General features: G+C 41.8%; 1 protein-coding gene and 1 long non-coding RNA gene across 5 annotated transcripts in view; one reads left to right on the forward strand and one right to left on the reverse strand.

The window, feature by feature from the left end:
• LOC143099635 (uncharacterized) overlaps positions 1-9482 on the forward strand; it is a 38955-nt gene extending 29473 nt beyond the window's left edge. The window contains exon 4 of the long non-coding RNA XR_012981704.1: positions 8987-9482. This is a non-coding gene — a long non-coding RNA (uncharacterized LOC143099635). The remainder of the gene's footprint in view (positions 1-8986) is intronic.
• Positions 9483-10483: 1001 nt separating this feature from the next.
• crlf2 (cytokine receptor like factor 2) lies at positions 10484-18822 on the reverse strand. 4 transcript variants are annotated; one of them, XM_076263386.1, is made up of 8 exons: positions 18625-18676; positions 15890-15926; positions 15316-15426; positions 13468-13613; positions 13208-13358; positions 12837-12942; positions 12589-12667; positions 10484-12499 (listed from the first exon to the last, which is right to left on the reverse strand). In XM_076263386.1, the coding sequence occupies exons 3-8, from the start codon at positions 15320-15322 to the stop codon at positions 12191-12193; spliced, it is 798 nt and encodes a 265-aa protein (XP_076119501.1). In that variant the 5' UTR covers positions 15323-15426; positions 15890-15926; positions 18625-18676; the 3' UTR covers positions 10484-12190. The 4 variants fall into 4 exon arrangements, with proteins under 4 accessions (XP_076119501.1, XP_076119500.1, XP_076119499.1 ...); XM_076263385.1 differs by having other exon boundaries at positions 15316-15431; XM_076263384.1 differs by lacking the exon at positions 15890-15926 and having other exon boundaries at positions 15316-15431; positions 18625-18715.
• Positions 18823-26352: the final 7530 nt, after the last annotated feature.

Here is a 26352-nt window from a genome sequence, read left to right on the forward strand (position 1 = left end):
GGGGGGGGTGCAAGGTTTGTAGTCCAGAGGCAGACTCCTTAGTTGATTGGCTATTGTGTTTTTTTTTCTTGAGCCCACAGGAATTAATTAGGTTGCGTTTCACTGAGCGGGGGTGCTGGTTGTATGTTTGCCCACATGCTGGGAGGGTTGTACCTTTTTTCTTTTTTTTTTGGGGGGGGGGGGGGTAAACCACAAAAAACAGAAAAAAAAAGAAATGTAAAAAACAACCCTGCTGATTTCCACTAAAAAGCACACAATCACATCCATAAACAGTGAGTGTATGCTCAGAAACACAGCTTCCATGTAGAAATGCAGACACACACACACACACACAGACAGCATGTGTGTCTGTCTGCCTACAGAGGGAGAGGTCAGAGCTGCACAGGCATTACACTTTTCTCTGACTGTGAAATCGCTTGAAAATCATATGGTGTAAGACATTGGGATGATAAAAAGGTCTCCTGTTCAGTTTACTCACTGTGGTATATTTTCAGTGGAAAGTGAGTGACCTACTGACCGATGTAGAGGATAATATGTAACTAAAGCCCACTTCACACACACACACACACACACATATACCTGGTTTCACTGCACGATACAAATGATGCATTGGCTTTCATTTAAGATGCTTACACACATTCAGAGAATAATTGAGGCTAGCTAGCTCCCACTCCTCCTACCACCCCCTCCCTCTCAATCTCTCTCTCTCCTCCCTCTCACACTCTCTTGCGCATTTCCTTTTCATTTTAGGCGGGAAATCACAGGCTCGTCTGCCAGCATGCGCTGAGGCAGCACCACCACGCTGCTTCAGGAGCAAGACCCCGTTTTCAGTCCTCCGCCATTTACACGAAAGTGACTGTTGTTAGCGTGTCGTTAACGGAGGCAGCAGCAGTAGTAGTGGTAGCATTAGCGCAGGCTAGCCCAGCGGGTACCAGGCCCTGAGGGCCATCAGCTCCCCCACCCCTCCCGCAGAGGAGCACCGCACCGGGGTCAGATCACGCTGGCGGCCGCAGACGGGGCTGGATAATTGCTGCTAACTGGGATGTTTTAGGGAACGGTGGGGTGAGAGGTGAGGGATTTTTCCCGCCTTGAAAGCGAGGTGCCTTGGAGGAACGCCTGGCTGCGCTAGGCTTGCCTAGCTGTGCGGCATTCAAACAGACAGTGCTCATTACACCCCGCCCCCCAAAATCCTCCCCACACACACCCCAAACACAACCCCCACTTTTCTCCATATCTCTCCACTGCTCCCAAGCCCTGGTGGTGCCTAGCATTCAACATCACTGGGGTTGGAGAGGGAGGGAGGGAGAGAGAGGAGTGGGAGAGAGAGAGAGAGAGAGAGAGAGGGAGCTAAGGGAGTAGAGAAAAGACCATCTGTTAAAATCAGACAAGGGGGTCCCCATGTAAACAATATCCCCCCTACCAACACACCTTCGTCTCTGGTGATCTCATCCTCCTCCCCCTCCACCTCCTTCCCCTTAACCATCATAATGGAAATAAAGAAGAGGGGGGGGTGGGGGGGGGCGTAAGGCAGACGACACCTCACACCCGCACCTTAGTACTAACTTAAACATGCAAGTGCAGTGTCTGTGTGAGTGTGAGTGTGTGAGTGTGTGTCTGTGTGTGTGTGTCTGTGTGTTTGTGAGGAGCATGGGTACCCTGATGAGAAGCTCATTATCCTTCCACCAGCGGTACACATTGGGTATAGCATAATCAAAGCCTGGGGGTACGTATTAATTATCCTTTTGAATAGTGATGAAATTTTAAAAAGATCTCCTTAAGGCTCACATCATCAGCAGATGAAACAAAGCTCGGCACAGCTTGCACGTCGAGTCTCACATGTGTTTTTACATCTGTTCAGGATATTTCAATTTGATGCTCAACAAGCCGGGGCCCGAGATTAAAGGATAGTATGTGTCATCCGCGCAAGCATCACTTCCAGAGTGACTCGCATCATCGCAAGCCATCTACTTCCCTCCCCACCCCACCCCACCCCATCCCCTCTTTAAAAAAGGCGTCACAGTCGACACAAGACGACTCACACACACACGATTGTGTCAGTCTTTCTCTCTCTCTCTCTCTCTCTTTCCCTCTCTCTCTCTCTGTTTACGTCTGCTTGTGTGCGTCTTTCACATGTCTGCAGTCATGACTGAGCTGAGCTCCTGCCGCTCCCATGTTCAAGTTGTCGAGGAAAAGTCATCTCTTCTCTTTTTTTGTGTGTAGAGATTTGCTTTTAAGAAATATTCATGAGCTGGTTTTCTCCTAAAGAAACCGTTGTCTTTAATGAACATGTTTAAAATTGTTTCAGCATTTATAATTTATAAGACTTCATCTGAACAGGGCTAGTTTGTAAATGTGAATACTTAATAGTAATAGAAAATCTGCACAGATGCTGCACAGGCATAGTTTGACAAATGTGGGGTAGAATAATGTTCTCTGTAGAGGACCACTGTGTGTGTGTGTGTGTGTGTGTGTGTGTGTGTGTGTGTGTTAGAATGTGATTTCTCCCTAATCAAGACAACACTGAAAGCATAGCATTGCCAATAATGCTTTTGTTCTGATATATATTGTATTATCAGTATTGTCTCATTTAATTGGCATGTGCATGTTGCTATGAAAGAAGAATTTCACAACAATGGATCCATGTTACACTGATACACACAAGACTAAAAACAGCATCAAAATATAACTGTATGGGTAATGTTGAAGATTGAGGGAAAAAAACAGCATTTTGTTTGTGTGTGTGTGTGTTTTGTGTCTGTGGTTGGGTGTGTGTGTGTTTTCTCACTTTTGCATAAACCGTATGAAGTTGACCTTTATATATCAGTAGAGACAGCAGCACACAACTACTTCAAGTCAAGTCCTCCTCCACCATCCCTACAGCCTACATCACCTCCACTGGGACACTAACTTCTCATCCCCGCTAGTGGAAAAAACAATCACTCGAAAATCACCAGCATTCTACAACTGCTCCATGTACACTCCTCTCCCACCCTTCTAAACCAAAAAAATAAATAAAAACCACACAGCAAACATCTCGGTTTGTGTGAGTGATAAGAAACCCAAATGATCCTAACTCTCTGAACTAACTCTGATGACAAAACGCATCAATGGGTGCGTTTCACCTTGTTTCTCCGTGCACTTTTGTTTGTCTGGCGTCTCCTTCCATGACCGGAGAGAAGTGTGAGAGTGAACGACGCGAGCAGGCGCAGACACAGACACAAGTGCGAACACACACACACACACACACACACACACAGACACACACACACACACACACACACGACAGTGACAGCGTCGACGAACAGGTGAGGTCAAGACCAATAAGCGCTAATGACTAGCGGATAAGCCACGGCACAAAACGAGGTCTGCGGCAACTCTAACCTCATCATCTTCAAACCGCGCTCTTCTCTTCTGCTGCAGGCGAATGGGGGAGAGGAGTAACAGAGGGGAAAGAAGGCTACACAGAGCTGTCAAACTCACACCCTTGCTGAATCTCTCTCTCTCTCACTCACTTTATCTCTCTTTCTCTCTCTCACTTTCTCTCTCTCTCTCTTTGGAGAGTTCTACTTAATACGTGCACCGTGAATTTGCAAGCAATTCTTCCATTTGTCAAGCTGTTGGCAAACCTGTCACCTTTTCTCCCTGTGAAAGGCAAATTATTTATTTATTTGAGTTCGACATAATTACAGGCATTACCACGGTACACCAGCCTGACATCCTTTTTTCATACAATCAGGTGGCAGAGCGCACCGAGTTCAGATGTGCCTCTGCCTGTGAGTGTGTTTTGTGTGTTTGTGTGTATTAAAAAATGTCCCCCTTCTTTTTGATCTCTAATAAAATTAAGTGGTACTTTTTTTTTTCAATATGCGAGTGTTGATCAGACAGGAGGAGGAGATAATAGAGGAGAGAAGGGAAAGAGCAGGATTTGTTGGTAAACAACCAGGAGTGCGTTTCACCAAGGCAGCTTTTGTCAACATATTCTCACCTTCCCCAAGTTCCTGGGAATACAGGAGCAGATATGCAATGCACTGACGGAGGGCTGGACAGATGGCGATGAGGGAGAGAAGCGTTCGGCACATACAATAGGAAACCCACAAGCCGGGGCTCCATTTGAAGACATTTGTTTCCATTACCGGCTATTTGGCAAAGAGACTAGACAAATAATGTTCTTCACGCCTGCCTGAGTGGCGGGGCATCAGAGGAGAACATGTTGATCCTGGGCCATCTCTCCTCTCCTTGACTTAACTGAGCAGAAGAGAGGACCTCTGCTGGGTTCATGTTGAGTTCCACAGAGAGTTCCCCCATATCAGTGTCTCCATCTTCAGAATCTTGCACACACACTCACACATACACACACACACACACACACACACACACACACTTTTACACACACACTCCCACACACTCACACACACACACACACAGAGACACGTGCAGACACACACACATACAAGTCTTCCTGCATAAGGTGACAAAGCCTTCTTCCCAGGTATCTTTGAGCCTTTCTACTGAAGCATTTACCTCAAGCCTGAGACAAGTATGGCCACAGCTCCAGGAGGCATCTTTAACAGCCATGTCTTTCATCAGCCACTTGTTGCCTGGGGCCAATGGCGTGGTAAAAATGGCATATAAACTTGATGGGAGGAATACAATTCCCACACTCTTTCTCTCACTTTCTCTCTCTCTCTCTCTCACACACACACACACACACACACACATACATCCATACAGATCCAAGGTACAACTAAAAGAAAAAAAGGAAGCCTGTGTTCTACAACCTCCCTTAAGTGCCCGCTTCAGGGACAGTTTACGCGGCACAGACAAAGCCTCTTTGACTCTGTCAGCCCCCCTCTCATCGGCTGTGCTGAGCCGAGGTACGAGTGAACATGTCGCAGCTGAAGCCGATTCTCCACCTGTGTGTGTGTGTGTGTGTGTTTCTTCAGGCGCTGTGTAACGTGTGCAAGTGTGATGCGACGTGCTCTTTGTACATGTCTCCAGGCCTTTATGCTAATGTTTTTTTTTTGTTTTTGAAAAAACTTGGCTTGGTCTTACCTGTCTCCCCTGAACGCTGAAACAGTTCAGATAAATAAAACATTCAACTCCACAGAGGTTGAGCGACTCTGAAAGACAGAGACTGGGAAGTACTTGCTGCCACTTTAAGAATAAAAATAAGAGCTCTGATATACACACAACCACACACACACACACGCACACAAGCATGCTCACACACACACACACACACACACACACACACACACACACACACACACACACACACACACACATACATACATACAACATAAACATACATATATATGCATATACATATATACATACATACATATACAACATAGACATAAATGTACTGTATGTGTGTGCGTACACACACACACACAAACACACACATAAACATATACGTGCGCTCACACACAAATACACACACACACACACACACACACACACACACAAATACACACACACGCACACACACACACCCTGTGTATCATAAATGCTTAAGAGAACAATTCACCAGGGACGGAAAAATCCTTCCCATTTGCTCTGCAAAAAAGTACAATGTATAATTAAAAGTGTAAAGTGTTGATTATCATTAAGTAGCGCTAAGGAAACATGACTGTAAGCCATATTTAGTGTACTTAATTTATTAATTGAGCAAGCTGTTGGTTGCTGCTTTCAGAAGAGCTCGAGGAGGTCTTAGTATGGGAGGAACGGGACTACAATAAAGAAAAGCAATGGGGAATTACGTTGAAGCACTTTACTTAGAAATAGTATTGCTATTTTGAGAATTGGGTGTATGACAAACAAAAAAAATCATTATTGAATGTCTAAACATGATCAATATTCTAGTTTCCACCAAGGGAAGAATTTGTCTTTCACAGAACAGGTCAGTCCTAAGAATTATCCACCCATCTCACCAATTATTCTTAGAATTCAAGATTAAATTAACTGGCAACAAGAGCTAGCTGCTGAAGCCCCAATGTTCTCACTTTGAAACTGCCTGGTTTCTATTAACCAATTAAAATTCAGCCAAGAGTAAACTGCCACTCAAAATAAAAATTCTTGAGAAGTAAATATGAGTCTCATTATGACAGCTATTCTGGAAATGAACAGGAAGTAAAAGGAGTACAGTCAGAAGAGAAATAGACAACATTTACATAAATACATTGAAACAGATTTGTTTCTATAAACAAATGACTGGCATTATGCAATCATCAACTGTGAAGAGTGGTGTACTGAATGAGAGTGAAAAAAGGTGGTATCAGGCGTTCTTAACACCTTCCGTCAGAGATAAGAAAGAGTTCTTGGATATACGTAAGATGTGTGCATTTCTGTGCAGTGCAATCACCTCTTCACCCCACACACCCACATACATGAGCCTCATACAACCACAAACATGGATGTGTGTATACTCTCTCTCTCTCTCTCTCTGTCTCTCTCTCTATCTATCTCTCACACACAACACAAGCATAGCTTTTCTCATTCTGCTACTCTTTTACATTGTTGTGGTCTTTTTGTTGTGTTTTTTTGTGTTTGTAGTAGGTAGCTCTTCCTGGTTTGTGCTCAGGTGCTGACGGTATGGTGGAAACACAGAATTCTGCTGAAAGCCCCCCCTCTCTGCATCCGCTCCCACCCCCAGGCTGTAGGTTTGTGCTTCAAAGGCAAGGATGGGGGAAAAAGATGAAGCATTGATTAAAAAGGGAGGAGGGAGGGCAATGGCGGGGTGACCCAGTCGTTTATTTCCAGGAGCACAATAGTAATATTTCTTAAGAAGTTGCTAAAGACAATTGCATTACACAGCTAGTCGACGGAAGTCCTGCATTAAAAAAAAAAAAAGAATCAGAAATACAGTAACCTTAATATAGCTCACAGTGCAAGAGAATGTACGGTAACACTTTACTTGACGGGTGAGTTCATAACACATTCATAGCAGCTGTCATAAACTGCACATAAAGCATTCATGACTGTTTCATGAGACATGACTCAACATTCATACCAAACCTTTCATGAATGTGGAAGACAGAACGATGACAACTTGTCAAAATAAAAGTCCAACAATCGCAAAGCAGCATTGCCGTTTTTGTTCCAAACCTCTTACCTGATCACTGAGTCAATGGGCTACTCCAGTGCCAAAAAGACAGAACATGGTCAAGCAAATAATTTTTGTTTCATAAAAATGTATTTGTTTTATGATGTAACCTTTGCAGATGATTTTTCATCTTTTGCTACTGGGAATGTCGAACCGTTCCAGGTTACACAAATACGGGTCAGCTGAATGTAGGCTAGTTTACCTCCCAGTGTTAAACTCAGTGATTACGAATACTTCACAACTTGTATAGTAAAGTGACATTCGATGTAGACTTCATAAGATATTCATGAAATATTTACAAAGGCTGGAGAGATTAAAGGAAAATTCCGGTTTTTAGCACTTTAAGGCCCTTTTCTGGTTTGTTTTGGATGAACTAGAGTGGTGGACACCGAAATTTTGACTATTGGTCCTGTCTCGACTTTTCTGACTCGTTTTGAATCGCCTTTTCACTTCTCAGGGTGGCTGGCAATGGGCATACTGTAGTAGGCTACTCAAACATGTCCTAAAACAACCCTTAACGTTCGTTTTCAAAACTGTGCAACTCACCGAGTGGTTTTCCTTTAAATGAATGGTATCCAGGTTACACAAATACTGGTCAATCTGATTGTCTGAATGTAGGCTAGTTTACCTTTACGATTATTAGACTTTTATTTTGACAAGTTGTCGTCGTTCTGTTTTCCACATTCATGGTTTGGTATGAATGTTGAGTCATGTCTCATGAAACAGTCATGAATGCTTTATGTGCAGTTTATGACAGCTGCTATGAATGTGTTATGAACTCACCCGTCAAGTAAAGTGTTACCGAATGTACATATACAGTATGTTTACTTCACTTGTATGTCTGTAGACTATTCAACCTAACAGAGAGACTTATAGAACACAGCCTACATAGTCATAGTAACATACATATCTGATACTTTGTGTGGGTCAAAGACTTTTGAAGGTCAGGCGGTGACCACTTCTATGAAAAGCATTGCCTTGATACGGTGCCTGTCTGAGGGAAGGAGGCGCAGCGGGGCATGATGGCGGGGATTTGTTTAAGGTCAGCAGGCGTGGGGGAGAGAGCAGAGGCCTTTGGCCCTGGTCGGCGTGACTCAGAGCGCTCTCTCAGCTGGATACCCAGTGCTTCAGTTGAATCTGGCACCCTCAAACAGGATAGAGTGATTAGCTCAAATGAGAACCATGCTAATGACCTGTACTTGTGTGTGTGTGTGTGTGTGTGTGTGTGTGTGCGTGCGCATGTGTGTAGCCTATGTGCGTGTCTATACCCATGAGTGTATGTGTGTGTTTGATTAAATACCAGGGGGTAGATTGGCTGTGTGTGTGTAGCCTAAAGTGTGTAGGTGATGGGTAGGCTGAGTGGTTGACAAGAGTAGAGGTGTGTGTATGTGTGAATGTGTATGTGCGTGTATGTGTGTGCATCTGTGTGTGTATACCCATGTTTACATCTAACCACGTGCCAGTGGGTCTTGTCCCTACGTGTGTGCGTGCGTTTGTGTGTGTGTGTGTGTGTGTGTGTGTGTATGTGTGCGTGTGTGCATGAGCGTGTGTCTGTGTATACACAGTGCTCGTAATGACTGTTTAAATATCCTTCCCAGCCCTTGTCTATTTTCCTTTAGTTGCCATTCATCAATCATGGAATGGAGAGAGAGAGAATGAGTGAGGAAGAGTGAGAGAGAGAATGAGTGAGGAAGAGAGAGAGAGAGACAGTAAGAAAATGAATGAGTGAGGGAGGGAGTGAAGAAGGAGAGAGAAAGTGAGGAATTCATCACTGCCGTTATGACGATGGCGTCACACCGAACCTTCGCATCTAATATGCACAACATGTGCATTAATCTTTCAAATCAGCCTTCAAATTAACCCCCATCCTCCTGTTTAAAGGACCGGTTCATGATGCTGAGAGCGGAGCAGCACGTGCCCTAGCCTGGCTTTGATGAGCGCCACCACTTCCAGAGTCATCAGGAAAGCCAGACTGCCCTCCTTTGTTCGCCAGTCGTATTGCAGCAGCACATTTTAATGGTTAACACCTTGCTTGGATAGTCCACCTACAGAGACTGTGCATGAAGATATTTTTTGTTGACATTTGATTTCAGTCTTAAAAAATGGTTGAACATCACCTAAACCAACCCCTAACCCTAAACTCAACCATAATTTGCAGGGCTGTACAGTCCAACTACAAAAAAAGCAGTCTATGCTATGGATGATTTACCAGATTAGCACTGGTGACAAATGTTTTCTAAAGTGTAGATGCTTAACTACATACCGATGCTAGAGATTTTGTGGATTGTGCTACAAACCTATTCACTTCTGTAGCACCAGTGCTATGGGCAAAAAAAGTTAACGTACAGCCCTATTTGTTAACAGAGTGTCAACTGATAGTTTGTTTATAATCTGTGCACCCGTAGATAGTCAACAGGAAACCATCCAAGAAAAATGAGACTGAATAGGATGTGTTAAAAGCTAAACTGAGAGTTTCTCATTTGAGTCTTAAAAAGTTCTCATGAGTTTGATTTGTCAGTTATTTTGTCAGTTAGCTCTTATGGCAATCAGTTATTGAATGTTGTCAACATCTAAGGTTCTGATGAAGTGTTTCTTTTCTAGGATTGTAGGGAATTTGTAAAGGCCCATTTTGACACACATCTTAGGTTCATACAGGGACATTGTTTAAAATAGCTACATGCCAGGTATTTGAATTACATAGCCTCCTGCCATTTGTCCTGAAGGATTTCAATAGTGAAATATGCCCTCTCGTAAGGTATTCAATTGCAGGAGGAAATGGGAACTGATCAGTGTTTCATCAGCACTCTGTGTAGAGATGGCTTGACCAACACAGCATCGGGGGATTATTATGTCAAGGGGTTTTCCATTTCCATTGAGAATCCACTGGCCCCACAGTAGCACCCCAGTCATGGAGAGCAGAGAAAACATCTGCACAATTGTTTCCAACAGGTGCTCTTGACTGACAGACATCTCCATGAGCAAAAGTGAGTGGGCGGCCAGTTGTGTCAGCATTAACCACAGCTGCCAACGCCTGACTTCTAATGCAACCTTTTGGCAATCCTTTATACTTGAACCCTCTGTCACAACACTAACATTACCCGCTCATGAATGTGTCATAGCAAATGACATTTCTTGTCATGACAGTCAATGATGGGCAAAGCCCAAAGTCTTAAGTCTAAACAATGTTAATTTAATAACATAGGCAAAATCTATTTGCTAATTTAATAGCCAGATCCTGAGCACACACACTGGTAGGTCTTCTCAATGCTTCCCCAAGCTACATGATAGCTTTAGTTCATACATGAGACACTTTGCTCATTGACTGACTCTGCACTTTGCCCATCATTTAACTTAGAAGCCTGTGAATGTCCAGTGATGTAATAGTAACACTTTTAATTACTGACACTTAAAATGTTATTTTCATTTCAGCCTTAATATTAGTTCATGTTATGACATGTTATAAGCATGTGACATATGCAGTTATCACATTCAAAATATACAAATAAAGATGATAATAAGACACTGTCAATTTATCAAATACATTTTGGATATACACAAAAGAGGTGTTCAATTCCTTGCGCTGTAGTTAAGAGATTCTCCACTGTGGCCAATCATTGACTATCACATGTGCTGGCAAGAACCAAAATCACCAACAAAGCAACCTTTGTGCACAAAGAAACAGCATAACCAACAGAGCAGCCTTTGGGAGCATTTCACTGGGGTTATCAGGCACCTTCCTTCATAGGTGTTTCATTGAATTAGGCCTAAGACACCTACGGAAGGCTCACACTGACTGTTGCTTATCACTGGGAATGCCATTTTCCATAACATGTTCATAACAAAGTTCAAATTTATTGATAGCTCTTTTTAGAACAGAAGCTGTTCCAAAGTGCTTTACAGTTGGGTGGGTTAAGACTAAAAAAACACCAAACACCAAACAAATAGGCTAGGACATGACCAAAAGCCAAGAAGAATATTCAGATATCAGTCCAATCAGATCTCTAACTGGCGCCTGCATATAGTCCATGGGCATGATGACTATTTCAGTCACTTTTAGGCTTTATAATTACGCTTCAATATTGGTCAAAGCTGTTTAAAGCTACACAAGTTCTAGAAAAGTTTTCTCTGAAGTTTCTTTTTAGTTTATCTTCTAAAATATAACAGAATTCCCATCATCACCTTATGATGCAACCTGGTTACAACGATGAGTACAGCAAAACAAAATTCACTGATTGTTTTCAAAAAGCCAAAGTTACATGTTTAAAACCACAATCTGGTGCTTATATTCACTATGAGTGATCAACAACAGGATAGTTTAAGCAAAAACGGTAGATTCAGTGCTGCTTTAAATAAGTGAAAAAAGCTGCATTTATCGTTTAGATAATTTCTGATTTATAAAAGACAATCACATTTAAACTGGAGCAAACAAGCACACACAACGGTACTCCTGCAATAGCATACACCATTTTATATGAAATCAAAAAGCAGGATGAAATATATGTTAATCAACAAATTAACACACCCAAGAGGAGACTAAATGCAAACGTAACAATAACTCAGGAACTGACCAACCACCTCAGATCCATAAAAAACTTCTGAGATTCTGGCCCATGCCCTTTGATCACTCACCTCGAGGTGTTGTTCTATAAACCCTTACCATTTCATGTGCAAGCTATGGTAGCAAAACCTTATAGCATTTCTTTATAGCCATGCATGAAAACTGTATTCGCTTAAAGAAGAATTCTGGTGATTTTTCACATAGATCTGTTTCTCAAGGTCACCGAGTAGGCTACTACGAAAAAAATGGTTCTACTTAGATGCAGCCAACAGCTGGAGCTGCCAGAGCTACAGTGCTACACTCTGGGGGAATGAACATGGGGGCTCCGAGTGTAGCACTGTACAGTAACTGCACATTTTAAAAGCTCTTCATTCAAAGGGAGATGTTTCTGTGTGGAATCTGTGAAGACTCGTTTCACTAGTCTCCAAACTGCTGCACTGAAATAGAAAAAAAAAACATGAATACTATGTTTTTGTTTTTGTGCCTGTTATCTTTCCTGATCTACGGTGATCCCCCTGTTGAGATGTTCACGTCTGACTGGGCCAGAGGATGTAGGTTCCTCCGTAGCTGATGCCAGGCTGAGCAAGAGCTGGCACCGGGGAACCCCCCTCCAGTATGCGCAGGTCCCCACAACCCTCCTCAGTCAGCAACTGCACCATGTCCTCTTCCTCTTTTTCTCGCTGCCTTTCCTCCTCCTCTTCCTCATCATCTTCCTCCTCCTCTGCCTTCTGCTCTTCTTCTTTGTGTTTCTTTTCGTCCTGGTTTACCTGGTCGATAACAACCTCTTCAACCTCGATGGCCACACATTCCCCTTTAAGAGAAGTGTTTTCCCACCACTACAGGACAAGACAGACAAGTTGAGTTACTGTAAGATCTGAGTGATATTTGATGTTGATATTGATAGTGTTGATATAATTTTCTTTACCGCTGAATGACTGAAGTTCAACATATTCTGTTGTACATGCTTTGGGTCTGGAATATTTTGAAGAATATAATTCCTGATCCTGTAAGAACGAACTCAATTCATTGTTGCCACACAGTAAGTGGCATTATCATGGCGTAATATTCCGATATCCCGTTTATACAAAGTTATACGAGTTACACTATGAGTCATTATGAGTAAACATTTCTGCCACACAAAACCTTAAAGGGGAAGATGAACAGGGTACTTGCCATTTTTGTGTTGACAGGAATAAAAGTAGGATGAGAATCACAGCAATTAAAGTCCATAAGACAGGATAGTATGCTGTGCCCTGTGGAGGGTCCATGTTGCATGGGACTGAGGAGGTAAAAGAACATTTGAGTCAGAATTGATTTAAATTCTGGAATACAAATGCATTGCAGAAACCTGCTCTCTTCCTCCTGATCATAGGATCTCACACAAATAGATGTAGATTTGTTATAAAATGACAAACATTGGTAAGTAACACTGTGGAGTTATTACAAACAGAACATATAGAATAATGATTCAAACTAAGACCTCTATGAAGACCAAAAGACAGGGAATTCAACCTTGTATGGAAAGGACAAGAGTAAACATTAACCTGAATTCCCTTCAATGGTCCACTTCTCTCGTGTCCAGGTACTCCAGCTGCTCCCCCTGCATCCATATCTCATTCTCACTTTAAACCCGTATCTTCCTCTGCCCTGTGTTACAGCTAAGCTGAAGTTCCTTGTTTTGTTATTATAGGCTACCTATATATGTGCAGAGACCAGAAAGAAACCTAAATGCATATGAATTCTTACAGGCATAAAAAAAAGCAAACAAACTCTATGATACTCTCTTTGATTACATGATACTTACCGTCCAGTTCTCATGGCAACTGCTCATGTACTGCAGGTGGGTGTCGTAGCATGTTGGTCTAATATCTGGCTCTGGGTTGCTCCATGACAGTAGCAAATGTTGTCCAGTTTCATTGATGCTTAGTTTGATCTTTTCTACATCAATAGCTGGAGAAACATTACACAGGCACGGTTGGCACTTGAAGAAATCCACTTCTAGAAGACCAAAAAGAACTAAAGTCGTCTAACACCTGCAGTATCAGTTCAGATAAGCAGAGACACATCTGTGGCAATGGTGACTAAACTGGTTATTGAAAATGTGGAAAAAAAAAGAACGTGACTAAGATGTTTGCCACAGCCACATCCATAGTGTTTGAATCCACACACTGAAATCCAACAACAACATGAACACTCTATAATTACGACATGAGTTCAGCAAGCATTAAAATCATGTTGAATGGGGTTTGTGGAATATGTTGAAGAAAGCATAGTGTGTTATACACAAAAATCTATAGAGTGTCTTTTGTACATGTTGCTATGTGTAGGAACTGTTGTGTATTTAGACACATGTCAGTGATAACAGTTATCCTTTCCCCCAATTTATAATCAATGATTACAGTTATACTTTCCCCCAGTTCATAATCAACGATTACAGTTATCCTTTCCCCCAATTTATAATCAGTGATTACAGTTATACTTTTCCCCAATTTATAATCAAATACGGTTATACTTTCCCCCAGTTCATAATCAACGATTAGTTATCCTTTCCCCCAATTTATAATCTGGTATCCTTGAGTGCCAAGAAAGGCGCCTTTAAATAAAATGTATTATTATTATTATAATCAATGATTACAGTTATCCTTTCCCCCAATTTATAATCTGGTATCCTTGAGTGCCAAGAAAGGCGCCTTTAAATAAAATGTATTATTATTATTATAATCAATGATTACAGTTATACTTTTCCCCCAGCTGTGGAGAGGCTGAAAGTTCCTGAGAGTTTCTAGTTGCTATTAAGTTCAAAACAATTTTTAGCTTAAATTTATTAAGTATGTACATTTCTGAAGTTTATCCAGAAGGGAAATAATGGCAATACTATGCCATAATAATGCATGATAATGCAAATCAATGTTTGAGTTGGGGGCTAACTTGCAGTTATCCTCATGGAGGCGTGTATGGTTGTTTCGCTTGCTTTTTGTCCACAGTGGGTTTTGTGCATCTAGAAACTCTGTGGGCCCTAATTTCAATCCTGTGTAGTCTTACTAATTGTTAGTATATGCAATAACTGTGCAAAATCTATTTTCAAATATAATACCATGAGAAAGATCCTGAGCACATAGGTGGGTCAGCTATACCATTAATTCATGCATGAGAACTTTGCTTGTGGTCTGACTTTGCACCTTGCCCAGCATTTAAATTAGAGACGAAGCTAATAGCTTAATAGCTTCTCAACGTTACCTAAGGACAAGTTTACACTACAGAATTTCAGATGGGATTTGGATTTCAGATGGGATTTGGAAGTCACAGAGAAATTTTGGAAGTCACAGACAAAAACCCCAGTTTGGAAGTACATCACATTTTATCTGGTATTTAACAAAAGAAGTCAGATGTTTGTAGACCCTTGACCCTGCCATGCCATAATACCCAAATTAAATAAAATTCCAGCACCTGCATTCTGAGCCAGATCTGGTTGATAAGGTTGGAGGACCAAGACATGGTGATTCACGTGCACACACATGGATGGACTAACCCCATTACAAAACCCGGTAACACTTTACTTGACGGGTGAGTACACATTCATAGCAGCTGTCATAAACTGCACATAAAGTACTCGTGACTGTTTCATGAGACATGACTCAACATTAATACCAACCTTTCATGAATGTGGAAGACAGAACGACGAGAATAAAAGTCCAACAATCGCAAAGCAGTATTGCCGTTTTTGGTCCAAACCTCTTGATCACGTCACATCTGAGTCAATGGGCTACTCTAGTGCCAAAAAGACAGAACATGGTCAAGCAAATAATTTTTGTTTCATAAAAATATATTTTTTCATTGATGTAACCTTTGCAGATGATTTCTCATATTTTGCTACTGGGAATGTCCAACCGCTCCAGGTTACACAAATAAAACTGAATGTAGGCTAGTTTACCTCCCAGTGTTAAACTCAGTGATTACAAATACTTCACAACTTGTATAGTAAAGTGACATTCAATGTAGACTTCATAAGATATTCATGAAATATTTACAAAGGCTGGAGAGATCAAATTAATGGTATCCAGGTTACACAAATACGATGTTGAACTTTTATTTTGACATATTGTCGTCGTTCTGTCTTCCACGTTCATGAAAGGTCTGCTATGAATGTTGAGTCATGTCTCATGAAACAGTCATGAATGCTTTATGTGCAGTTTATGACAGCTGCTATGAATGTGTTATGAACTCACCCGTCAAGTAAAGTGTTACCCAAAACCCTCTTCCCTCCTAACGGGGCACAAGAGTAAAAATGATGTTGCATCATTGGTTATGGCTAATTGAAAGGCCACTAACTATGGCAAAAAGGTCACTGTTTAACAAGTGTCTAGTTTTGTAATACAAAACTCGGATTGAAATGAGATAGTTTAGACTCCAGTTTATAGTCCAGATTAGGCTACAATATTGGGACTGTTTCAGAGTTCATAGTCTGGTTACTAAATGTGTGTATACATGTCTAGTATCTATGTCCAAAACATTTGTATTTGCGAAAAGTTCTGTCAATTTGGGCAATCAATGAGAATTTACAATTTACAAGTTGAAGTGGTAGATGTCTAATTTTGTCTGCTTGATTGACTTACAAAATGTAAGACTACTGCCAAGCGTGAGGTAGGTTTTTTTTTTTATCCATGAATAGAAAGTGTTACTCCTGTAGCTCAGGACGGTGCTGTGGTTTCCTGTGAGGGCGATGTATCTTCCTGCTCACCCACGTTAAATCTGGTTCTGGGTTCTGTCTTTCTCCCTCTCTTATTCACTCTCTCCCTCCTCCAACTCTCTGAGCCTTGCAGTTTGCTTTGATTCTGTGATATCATCAGGGGGGTGGGTGGGCATTTGTTGCCCTTTTGGTGTCTTTCAAAACTACAGACCCACAGGTGGGTGGCTGATTACAGTAACACTAGATGGTGGAGGTGGTAAATTCCAGCTTCTGCATTCTGACCTGGATCCAGAGGATTATGTAGGATGGCAGAGATATGATGACCTTCGTTCGGTCTTGTACAAAAATGTGAAGTACCTCAGACCACTTTGACAGACACACAGACAGACAGACCTGATTACAAAATTATTATTACTATTATTATTATGACCGCCGCGCAGCGAAGCGGCGGTCATATAGGTTTAGTCAGATTTTTTTTTTTTTTTTTTTTTTTTTTTTTTCTTTTTCGCATGTCCAAATTTCTGTCAATGATTCCCGGGACACTGAAAGACCGGGGTAGACGAAACTTGGTGGGCATGTAACCCCATATGGATAGCATGGAACCATCGTTTTTCGTTTTTAACTGTAGCCCCCCCGCTGGACTGCACCCCCCGAAAGGAGGGTAGGGCAGACACAGTTTTCTGTGAATATCTCGAGAACCGTAAGGTTTAGGAGGACCATTTTTCTTTTGTATGTTGATCTCAAGGGGCCATGTCAACCCATTCCATAACCACTCATTTCATGTATAGCGCCACCTAGTTAAACACAAAAAAGTAAAAATGAGGTGTTGTAATCGCAGGTATCTGTGACCTAACATAGTCAAAACTGCACGAAATTGGAAGTGTAGGATCATTATGACACCCTCTGAATGCACGCCAAGTTTCGTGGAATTCCGTTCATGGGGGGCCACACAATAAATTAATTTATGTTACTATACACCAATTGGCCTGTAGGTGGCCGGAGACAGTTTTCTGTGAATATCTCGAGAACCGTAGGGCCTAGGAGGTCCACCTTTTTTTTGTATGTTGATCTCAAGGGGCCATGTCAACCCATCCCATTACCACTTATTTCATGTATAGCGCCACCTAGTTAAAAATTAAAAAGCAAAAAATTAGGTGTTTTCATCACAATATCTCTGGCTGACATGGTCAAAACTGCACGAAATTGAAAGTGTAGGATCATTATGACACCCTCCGAATGCATGCCAAGTTTTGTGTACTTTCGTTCATGGGGGGCCTTACAATAAAACAATTTATGTGTACATTTAGTGACGTACACCAACAAGGATTCCCGGGACACTGAAAGACCGGGGTACACAAAACTTGGTGGGCATGTACCCCCACATGGATAGCATGGAACTGTCATTTTTCGTTTTGATCTGTAGCCCCCCCGCTGGACTGGACCCCCCGAAAGGAGGGTAGGCCAGACACAGTTCTCTGTGAATATCTTGAGAACTGTAGGGCCTAGGATGACCATTTTTTCCGTATATTTGCCTCCAGGGGTCATGTTAGCCCAGTTCATGTGCACACATGTGCACAAACAGATACACACACACACACACATTCACAGTAATCATGACACATACTCACACAGTAGACATATGTACGCTTCCATGCACAGGCACATACGCAGGCACACACACACACACACACACACACACACACACACACACACACACACACACACACACTCTCACACACACACACACCCACACACATAACATAAACATAACACAAACAATCAAGAATTTCTCATAATTATGAACAGGCAAGATGGAGGTGGGGTTGTATAAAATGAATTTTACATGTGAAATCTATGAACTAATCATGTTTTGGTACTTGTTGTCTAGCAGATACCAGTGAGAATTGAGTGTGGATAATGCAATTTAGTGAGACAGTTAGAATCATATAGGCCTTTCAGCGTGATTTCTTTTTGTGGAAAAAATGTGCTGGACTGGGCGGCGGTCATATTTTGTACCGCTCTGCGGTACATCTAGTTGTTGTTGTTGTTGCTGCATGAATATAAATAATTTCTAATATTTATAAATCAATAAATAAAATGCGATGATTTTTGTATTTATTTAGTGTTAAGCCTGTAGTTAATATTTGTTGTTCTTCACAATGTTTATAAAACCAAAAGCTTCTCTTGTAATATGTATACCAAAATGTGGTGCACCATAAACCACATAACCTGTGCCTCTCTGGATATGTGAGTTTAAAAAGGTGGACCTCTTACCTTTCGGGTTAAAACCAGCAATGAAACTGAGGAACGGGAGCAGAAGTAGCCAGAGGATCTGTGTGGTCTGGCTCATCATAGCAGCCTTTTGAGCAGCGACTGAGACGTGCGGTAGCTTCTTGACACTCTGGGTAGACGCTGAGACACTGAGAGTTGCTCTGTGGATGACACCTTTACCAACCGATCGTTTCGCTTCCTCTCGACAGAGAGAAAAAAAACATACGGAAGATGGACTGCAAGCACTTCCTTGACTTGCTCTCAGGCCCAGGCTTGTTTGGGGGGTGTTTATCAGCTGATTACCACAGGGATCACATTCCAGTATTCACTGCCTTTTTTCCCTCTGGGATACCTTAGAGAATGAGCCTGGCACATTAACCTTTTAATCGATTTTGTTTTTTTGCTTTTAATCTTTTGAAAGGGGCTGTGCAGAGACAGTTTGGCGTATTATCTAGTGCGCCCTTGTCTGTTCTGTAACATCTGACTCTTTTCAACACTGTGGTCTTTGCATACTGTTCTGACCATAGACTGTATATATAGAACTTCTATATATACAGTCTATGGTTCTGACCATTTGATGACTCAATATGAGTTGCTCAGATGTGAAGAGTTTTAACAAAGAGATCTTTGTTATTCACATTCATGGGTTTTTGATGCAATAAAAATTTTGTGATACACTTTCAAAACACCCAGCCATCCCCACAAACCATGAACTTCGAAACTGAAACGGCCCTTGTGAACACGGAATACATTTCTCTTAAAAAGACTTCTTAAAACGAAAATGGCGTAATGTAGACGTAGCCTTAAGAGGCTTGTTTTTGATATAATATAATATAATATAATTGTTTCTCTTTGTCTAGGGGTGTGGAAGGTATATCATTTGGGTAAAAAAAAAACTCCCATTACTCATAGGAAACCTCCCCCACTGGTAATAAATTAGACACAGGAGCAGATAAGCATTCGCACACACACACACACACACACACACACACACACACACACACACACACACACACACGCACGCATAGAGAGGACTGTATCAAGACTGGCCATCAGTGATTTCTGTGAATTACAGATGAGACATGGTACTCAGAACAAACCACAGGCCTTCACGGGGGAGCCAGGGGCATGCGAGTTTGTGGGTGGCACCTCTGAAAGGGGTTTAGCAGGTTTGTCCTTTCAGAGTTAACAATTACACATCTTGTCTGTGTATGTGTATTTTTGGCGAGAGATTGTAGTCTCAACACACACACACACACACACACATACACACACACAAATATATAAATAGAAAGAGATAGATAGATAAGAGAGTGAGGCTGAGAGAGAAAGATAGCGACAGATAGAGAAAAGGAAAAGACGAAGAGGGAAGAGAAAAAGAGGAAAAAGATGGGTAAAAAAGTGTGATGCCATTTTCAAAGCTCACGTTGCATCAGCAAAGAGTGAGCCTGTCGAAGGCCTCCATTGAGCCCTGAGCAGGGCCAAGCAATCTGCGTGTTTGTGTGTGTCTGTGTGTGTGTGTGTCTGTGTGTCTGTCTGTCTGTGTACTGTATGTGTGTGTGTGTGTGTGTGTGTGTGTGAGTGTGTCTGTGTATGTGTATGCGTATGTGTATGTGTGTGTGTGTGTGTCTGTGTGTGCATGTGTGTGAGTGCACATGCTGAGCCCCCCGAGTAGGACCAAGTGATCTGGGGGGAGAGGTCAAAAAGAATGAGAGAGACAAGGCAAGGCAGCGCCAAGGAGATGGGAGAAAATATGCCTTTGAATGCCGTTAAGAATCCTGTCTCCACCAGAGAGAATGAGGAAAAGAGAGAGAGAGAGGGAGAGAGAGAAAGAGAGAGAGGGATAGTGAGAGACAGAGAGAGACAGAGAGGGAGAGAGCGCTCCATCCTCAGGGAGGAGCCTCGGAGACGGAGGAGAAGTGGAGGTAAGACGAGGCTTGTCAGGAACAAAGACGGAAATTCCGATGATGTGTTTAGCTAAAAGGGCACGAGAAAAGTGAATCAAAGCCGGCACAGGATCAAAGAAAACGCAACAATAAAGTCAACGCCGTTGCCATGGGACCAGCAGGAGATGCATATCATTTATAAGTTACTCCTCAGCTCCTCTCTCTGATGTCGGAGAATTGATTGCTATTGTTTGGCGTGCGCACCGACGGGTGTGTGCCGAGGCCTGCAGGGTTAAGGCAAAGAGTGTCGGCTTTCTCGTAGCCGAGAGAAAGAGCTCGCCTCACCCCCTTCGCCCGTTTGCCGCCTGAATGATGTGTATCAGAAGGAGCCCCATTAAACAAGGTGCCATGTTGTCTGACAATAGTTAACACACCACAATTTCTGACATGATAAAGGCCGCCACAGAGGGTTTGTCATGTACAAGACCCTCATCATGTTTACTTGTTTGTTTGTTTGTGGGAATGAACTTACAAGCAGGTCAGGGAACTAGGGGAGTGTGGGGGGAAGAAAACAAAACAAAAGCATAAAAAGCGAAAATGCGAGAGGATCCATCTATTCAGATTAATCAGGGACAGAGAGCTACACTATATTAGGTCACGCTAGCACTAGCTTGACTAATTACCGAGGCCAAGTGATTCTTTTGATGATAAACACCTTGGAGCTGAACAACAGCAGCAGGTTTTTGTTTTCACTGTTTGACCACAGAGCCAGACCACAGGTTCCTGCGCAAGGAAGAAGCACAGCAAATTATTATCACAACCTACCATCACAAAAAAACAACGCTGAAACACTGAGAGTGTCTGAACAAGGCTTTCCTTGGGCTTTTTAAAGAACAAAAAAAAAAAGTCATCTTTTCTTTTTGCAAGATCCTGCAGACCAACTCTCACGCGACTGGTGTTGTCAGATGAGGAAGATGGCATGTTGGCGCTTCAGTTAATATCAGATATCTGTCTGCTGTGCCATGAGGTTTCTGATTTCCAGATTAGTTGACTTGCAAACTGGCGTTGGTGCCTTGACCTATAGGTGCATGGGGCACTTGGGGTTGAAAACATGCTAAGATTACAAAACTGGGACATTAAAGTAAGAAAAAGTCCATCCAAATGAGTGTCTGTGGAGTTTGTAATCACTGAGGGGCACATTTGATAAAAACATGTGTAATATGTGCTTCATAGAAAATAACATTTCTGAAAGCATTTTTTTTTTTTTTGCTATGGTATCTGTATTCTTGTTTTTAGAGTTTTGTCACTGATCAAATATGTCAGAGGTCAACTAAACTCAACCTATCACTTAACTGACACCATTAAATTATCAATATATTTCTTTGAAAAAAGTTAATTACCGACAAGATATTTATTTACTTTAGATGAGGACTGAAATACAAACATAAAATGCCCTACTTCAACGTTAACCTCAACAGACCTACATTTCCATAAATATTTTTGAAGACTACAAATATGAAAACAATCATCATAAACCGATTGACAGCATGTCGATGGACGTACCCCTGTCTGTCATACACACACATCTTATTCTCTGACGAGAAGTGATTGAGTTGCGATGACACTGCTCTCTAGCAGGTGTTTTACTCCACGAAGACGTCTCAAAATAACAGCTAAAAGGCTCATGGATGTCCACATGACGGGCTTCTGACGATCCGTTCCAGTGCGACGAGACTTGGAAAGTCCCCACCTCAGTGACTCGCTCAAGGAGCAACTGCATGAAGGAAATATCCATCTGACCACAAAACAATATCCTATCTTACGATGGTAATGTTTCACAGTCAGTCATATTCGTATAGGCCTATGATACATTTCAGGATTTGTTCATTTTAACAGACAATGCTAATATAGACCTATGTTCCCCAATTGATCAGACTTCATGACAATGTGTTAATGTGAAGATATTCGTTTTGTTTCTGTGTCCTACAGAGCAGTTCGGTAGCTACGTAGGCTACAGCCCATAGCCTACACAAAACATAGGCCTACGTTGATAAAGTAATAAATCAAGGACTTAGGCTACTCAATGTTATTGTAGACCTACAATGATTTGTAGCCTATTGTAGGTAGCATTATTGTATTTGCTGCTAATCCCTTCTACTTCTTATAACATTGTTGTTGTGGTCGTTGTTATTGATGTGTAGTCACCTGGTAATAGGCTATCCTGAAGCATTTGATTGTTCCCTTGGTATCATGTGTGCTTCTGCTTTCATTTTCAAATCATTAGCACCATCATGTGGATAAGATGATTCATAACCGTTCAGAACATTTCAGGTTAATATTTGCACATTAGCCTACCTTAATTTCATAAACTCCATTTTATAAATGATGTCTGACAAATACTCAGATTTTAGTAGGCCTAAGCATAATTTCAACAGGATTTCCCTCCTTAAAGATATTGCCAGTATTCATGTGATGTGTTACAAGCCTGATTTATCACATAAATGTTGCTAGATCTTATGAAATATGACTTTTGATGTGTAGGCCTATTTGAACATGACTTCCCTTTTGGTTATAAAGCCTAAACATTGTTCTTCTATATACTTAGTCCTAATGGATGCTTTTCAGCAGCTGGTGCAAATGTGTCAAAATAATTAAAAGTAGGCCTATTCGCCTGTCATATCATGTACACTGCAATATATGGTGAAAAAGAAAGAAGTCCAAGTTTGTAAACTCAGTGATGCCTTTATCTTGCTTCAAAACTCAGCTATGATTCATGCAACGATATCAACATATGGAAGTAGTCATTGGTTTCCTGCTGAGAGCAGCAAATGGGTTTAAATCAGTCATTTTATCAAAGTACTTAACACTACTATTATAATTACTTACAGATGGGGATTAAAAAATGTCTGTCAAAGCTGCATTTCTATAAAAGAACTCTCTATCTAACTGACATGTACAGTACACTGGCAGTCTGAGAGAAAGGGGCTTCACGTTACAGAAGATTGCTCCATATTATGGTCATTTCAGTAAATTACATTGGCCTTTGATCTCTGTTAGCTTGATTGACTTGTCTGGGTTTCATTACGTAGACATGCAGAGAGGCACTCTGTTGTTACTGGTAAACAAAAACGCCATGCACAGCTGTAATGACGCATGTGTGATCACTACACGCCTTAGTTTCTAGCAAATTCTGTTTGTCTCATTCTGGGTCAATTTTAACCCATGTACAGCAAAAAACGGTTTACCACCATGGAAAGCTTACATGGTTATAGCCTTCATGTAGGCTACATGGGACTAGTTTTCTGCGGAGACATACGAAGGGGGATGGAACTATCCATGTAGAAATATAGCCCATGTGTGAGGGAGGATATTATTTTCTAGTCATATGTGTAACATATGTAAGGTTTCACGTAACAGTTATCTGTGTTGGTATCTGTGCAAGGCAACATGGGAGGGAAAATGAGTAGCAGTTGAAGAACAACTTCTGAATTCTTCTGCTCTGAGCAGATATTTGCTTTATTAAATAAATGTGCACGGTCTTGATGTTTTGCCATAACACACAAAACTCCGCAGACTCACAGAGCTGAAATTACGCTTCCATGCAATATGTGAATTACCATGATAAGTAGTCTAAAAAATGCCCCCGGTTTGACTTGCACTTTCTCCTCTTTCTGAGACTTGGGTGCACCTATAATGAAAATCAGTCTGACGCCACTAAAGAGCCAGATTGACAAGAAAATAAGAGAGAAACCATGACTCCCCTCATTATGGCGAGAAGGGAACACTTCAGAGCACATCCACCCCCCCAAAAAAATACTGGAAACATGGCGCACATGTCACAAGGAATCTCCACACTACCGTTACCATGACTGCACACAAGTGTGTCCCCTGTTTAAGTCCATTTGCAACGCTGGTCTGGACAGACATCAAGTTTTTTGGGAGGCAGAAATTGGAGGGGGGTGGGTGTGTCTGTTGTGAATTAAAGAGTCATATTCAATTCTTTTATAGGTCTGCCTGACAGACGGAACACGCTCTCCAGCCAAATGCTCTTCACATCACACTTTCTTCCAGATACATTTTGGATGGACTTAATGAGAATTTCCATTCCTTCTGTGGCCACCCCATTCGCTTCTTGTCTACGGGGTGATACGTTGTGCCCCTGTTATTGGAGGCCTTGTGATAATAATAATAACTGCTGGGAAAACAGTCTGAGAACCATTACAGGAGGGGCACTTTAGATAGTCATGTAGCTCCACCTAGTGGACAAAGAGTAGTATGACGGAAGGAAGGAATAGGAAGGTAGGAAGGAACAAAGTCATCATGCCTGCTGTGCCAGTAGCCACTCACTAAGGTTACCCTGGAAATCCAGAGTTCTCGCGGGAGGACAGAATTTGCTTAGCGAGTCACTCTGGCATTGAGAGATGATGCTCATTACTTATGCCCCTTGTATTGTGGGGCACCAATCACATCGGTGTATCTGATATAGACGGGCCAGAGGCGAGCTAAACAGATGACAGTCGTAGTGTTATCCAATTGCGTCGAAGTCCGGAATCAGTCAGTAAACATTGGTCATATATTGTTATCCAATTGCGTGCAGTGAGATTTTCAAATGCATGCTTGGTGCCGCTCCTCGAGTTGGTCCATTACATTATTCATGGCCAGACCCTTATCTTTTGGATTTGGGTCTGGAAGGTGCTGTCAACACGGAAATGACGAAAATGGTATTTTTGTGAAAACTGTAAAGTGTTTTACCGTTATAAATAGTATTTTACAAATATTTTTTGGAATGTTGGGCAAAAAAAATTGTTTGTAAAAGTTCCAAGTTAAAACTAGACTGTTAGGAATAGCAGTTCCATTTAATATTTTTTACTGCTCATTTAAGACTTCTTCCAGTGTCCAACTATTTTCCAAAGACACATTGAAACTATGCCTTTGAGCACACTACATTCTTACAATGCGACACAGACATGACAGCACAATAAGTAACATGTAATGAAAATATGACCGCCGCTCAGTCCTGCACATTCTCTTGCAACTTTTGTGTATGTAAATGAGTGTGTGCGTTTGCTTTTGTGTGTGTTTTCGCTTGTGAGTGTGTGTGGGGTAATGGGGTGTGTGTGTCCGTGTGTGTATGTTCACTTTTAAGTGTGTGTGTGTGTGAGTAATAGGTGTAATAAAGATGTTTTGTTTATCCATAAGTGTTCGGTGTAATATCCTAACTTATCACGCAGGTCTTGTAAAGGCATGTAAGCTTGATGAAGCTGTTACATTATCAATCCTTCCCAAAATGTTTGGATCTTGTGTGTGTGTCTGTGCTTGTGTGTGTGTGTGTGTGTTTATGTGTGTGTGTGTGCCTGCATGTGTGTGCATGTGTAGTGTAGTCACTAAATTTAAACATTCATTTATTGTATGGTCCCCCATGAACGGAATTCCACGGCATGCATTCATAATGATCCTACACTTCAAATTCTGTGCAGTTTTGAACCTGTCAGCCAAAGATACCTGTTATTACTGGCTCGTTTTTGCTTTTTCATTTTTAACTAGGTGGCGCTATACATCAAATGAGTGGATATAGGATGGGTTGACATGGCCCCCAGAAGCCAACATACAAAACATGTGGTCCTCCTAGCCCCTACGGTTCTCCAGATATTCACAGAAAACTGTGTCCGCCCTACCCTCCTTGCAGTCCAGTCCAGTCCGGCAGGGGGGCGACGGATCAAAACAAAGGTTCCGTGTCATCCTTGTGAGGCTACATGCCCATAGGTTTCGTGCACCCCGGCCTTTCGGTGTCCTGGGAATCGTTGACATAAAATTATTGGAAAAAAACTATATAAAAAAACTCTGA

The sequence above is a fragment of the Alosa pseudoharengus genome, unplaced genomic scaffold, assembly GCF_046254945.1.
Source record: "Alosa pseudoharengus isolate Yale_2024_CS ecotype anadromous, Long Island Sound unplaced genomic scaffold, YU_APseudo_1.1 YU_APseudo_1.1_scf_3, whole genome shotgun sequence".
NCBI classification, from domain to species: Eukaryota; Metazoa; Chordata; class Actinopteri; order Clupeiformes; family Clupeidae; genus Alosa; species Alosa pseudoharengus.

Coding starts and splice junctions, on each gene's coding strand:
- crlf2 (XM_076263383.1), bottom strand. CDS start 18,703: ATGATGAGCCAGACCACACAGATCCTCTGGCTACTTCTGCTCCCGTTC. Junction 12,668..12,836: donor TTCCTGTCAACACAAAAATG/GCAAGTACCCTG, acceptor TCGTTCTTACAG/GATCAGGAATTATATTCTTC. Junction 12,500..12,588: donor TGAACTTCAGTCATTCAGCG/GTAAAGAAAATT, acceptor CTTGTCCTGTAG/TGGTGGGAAAACACTTCTCT.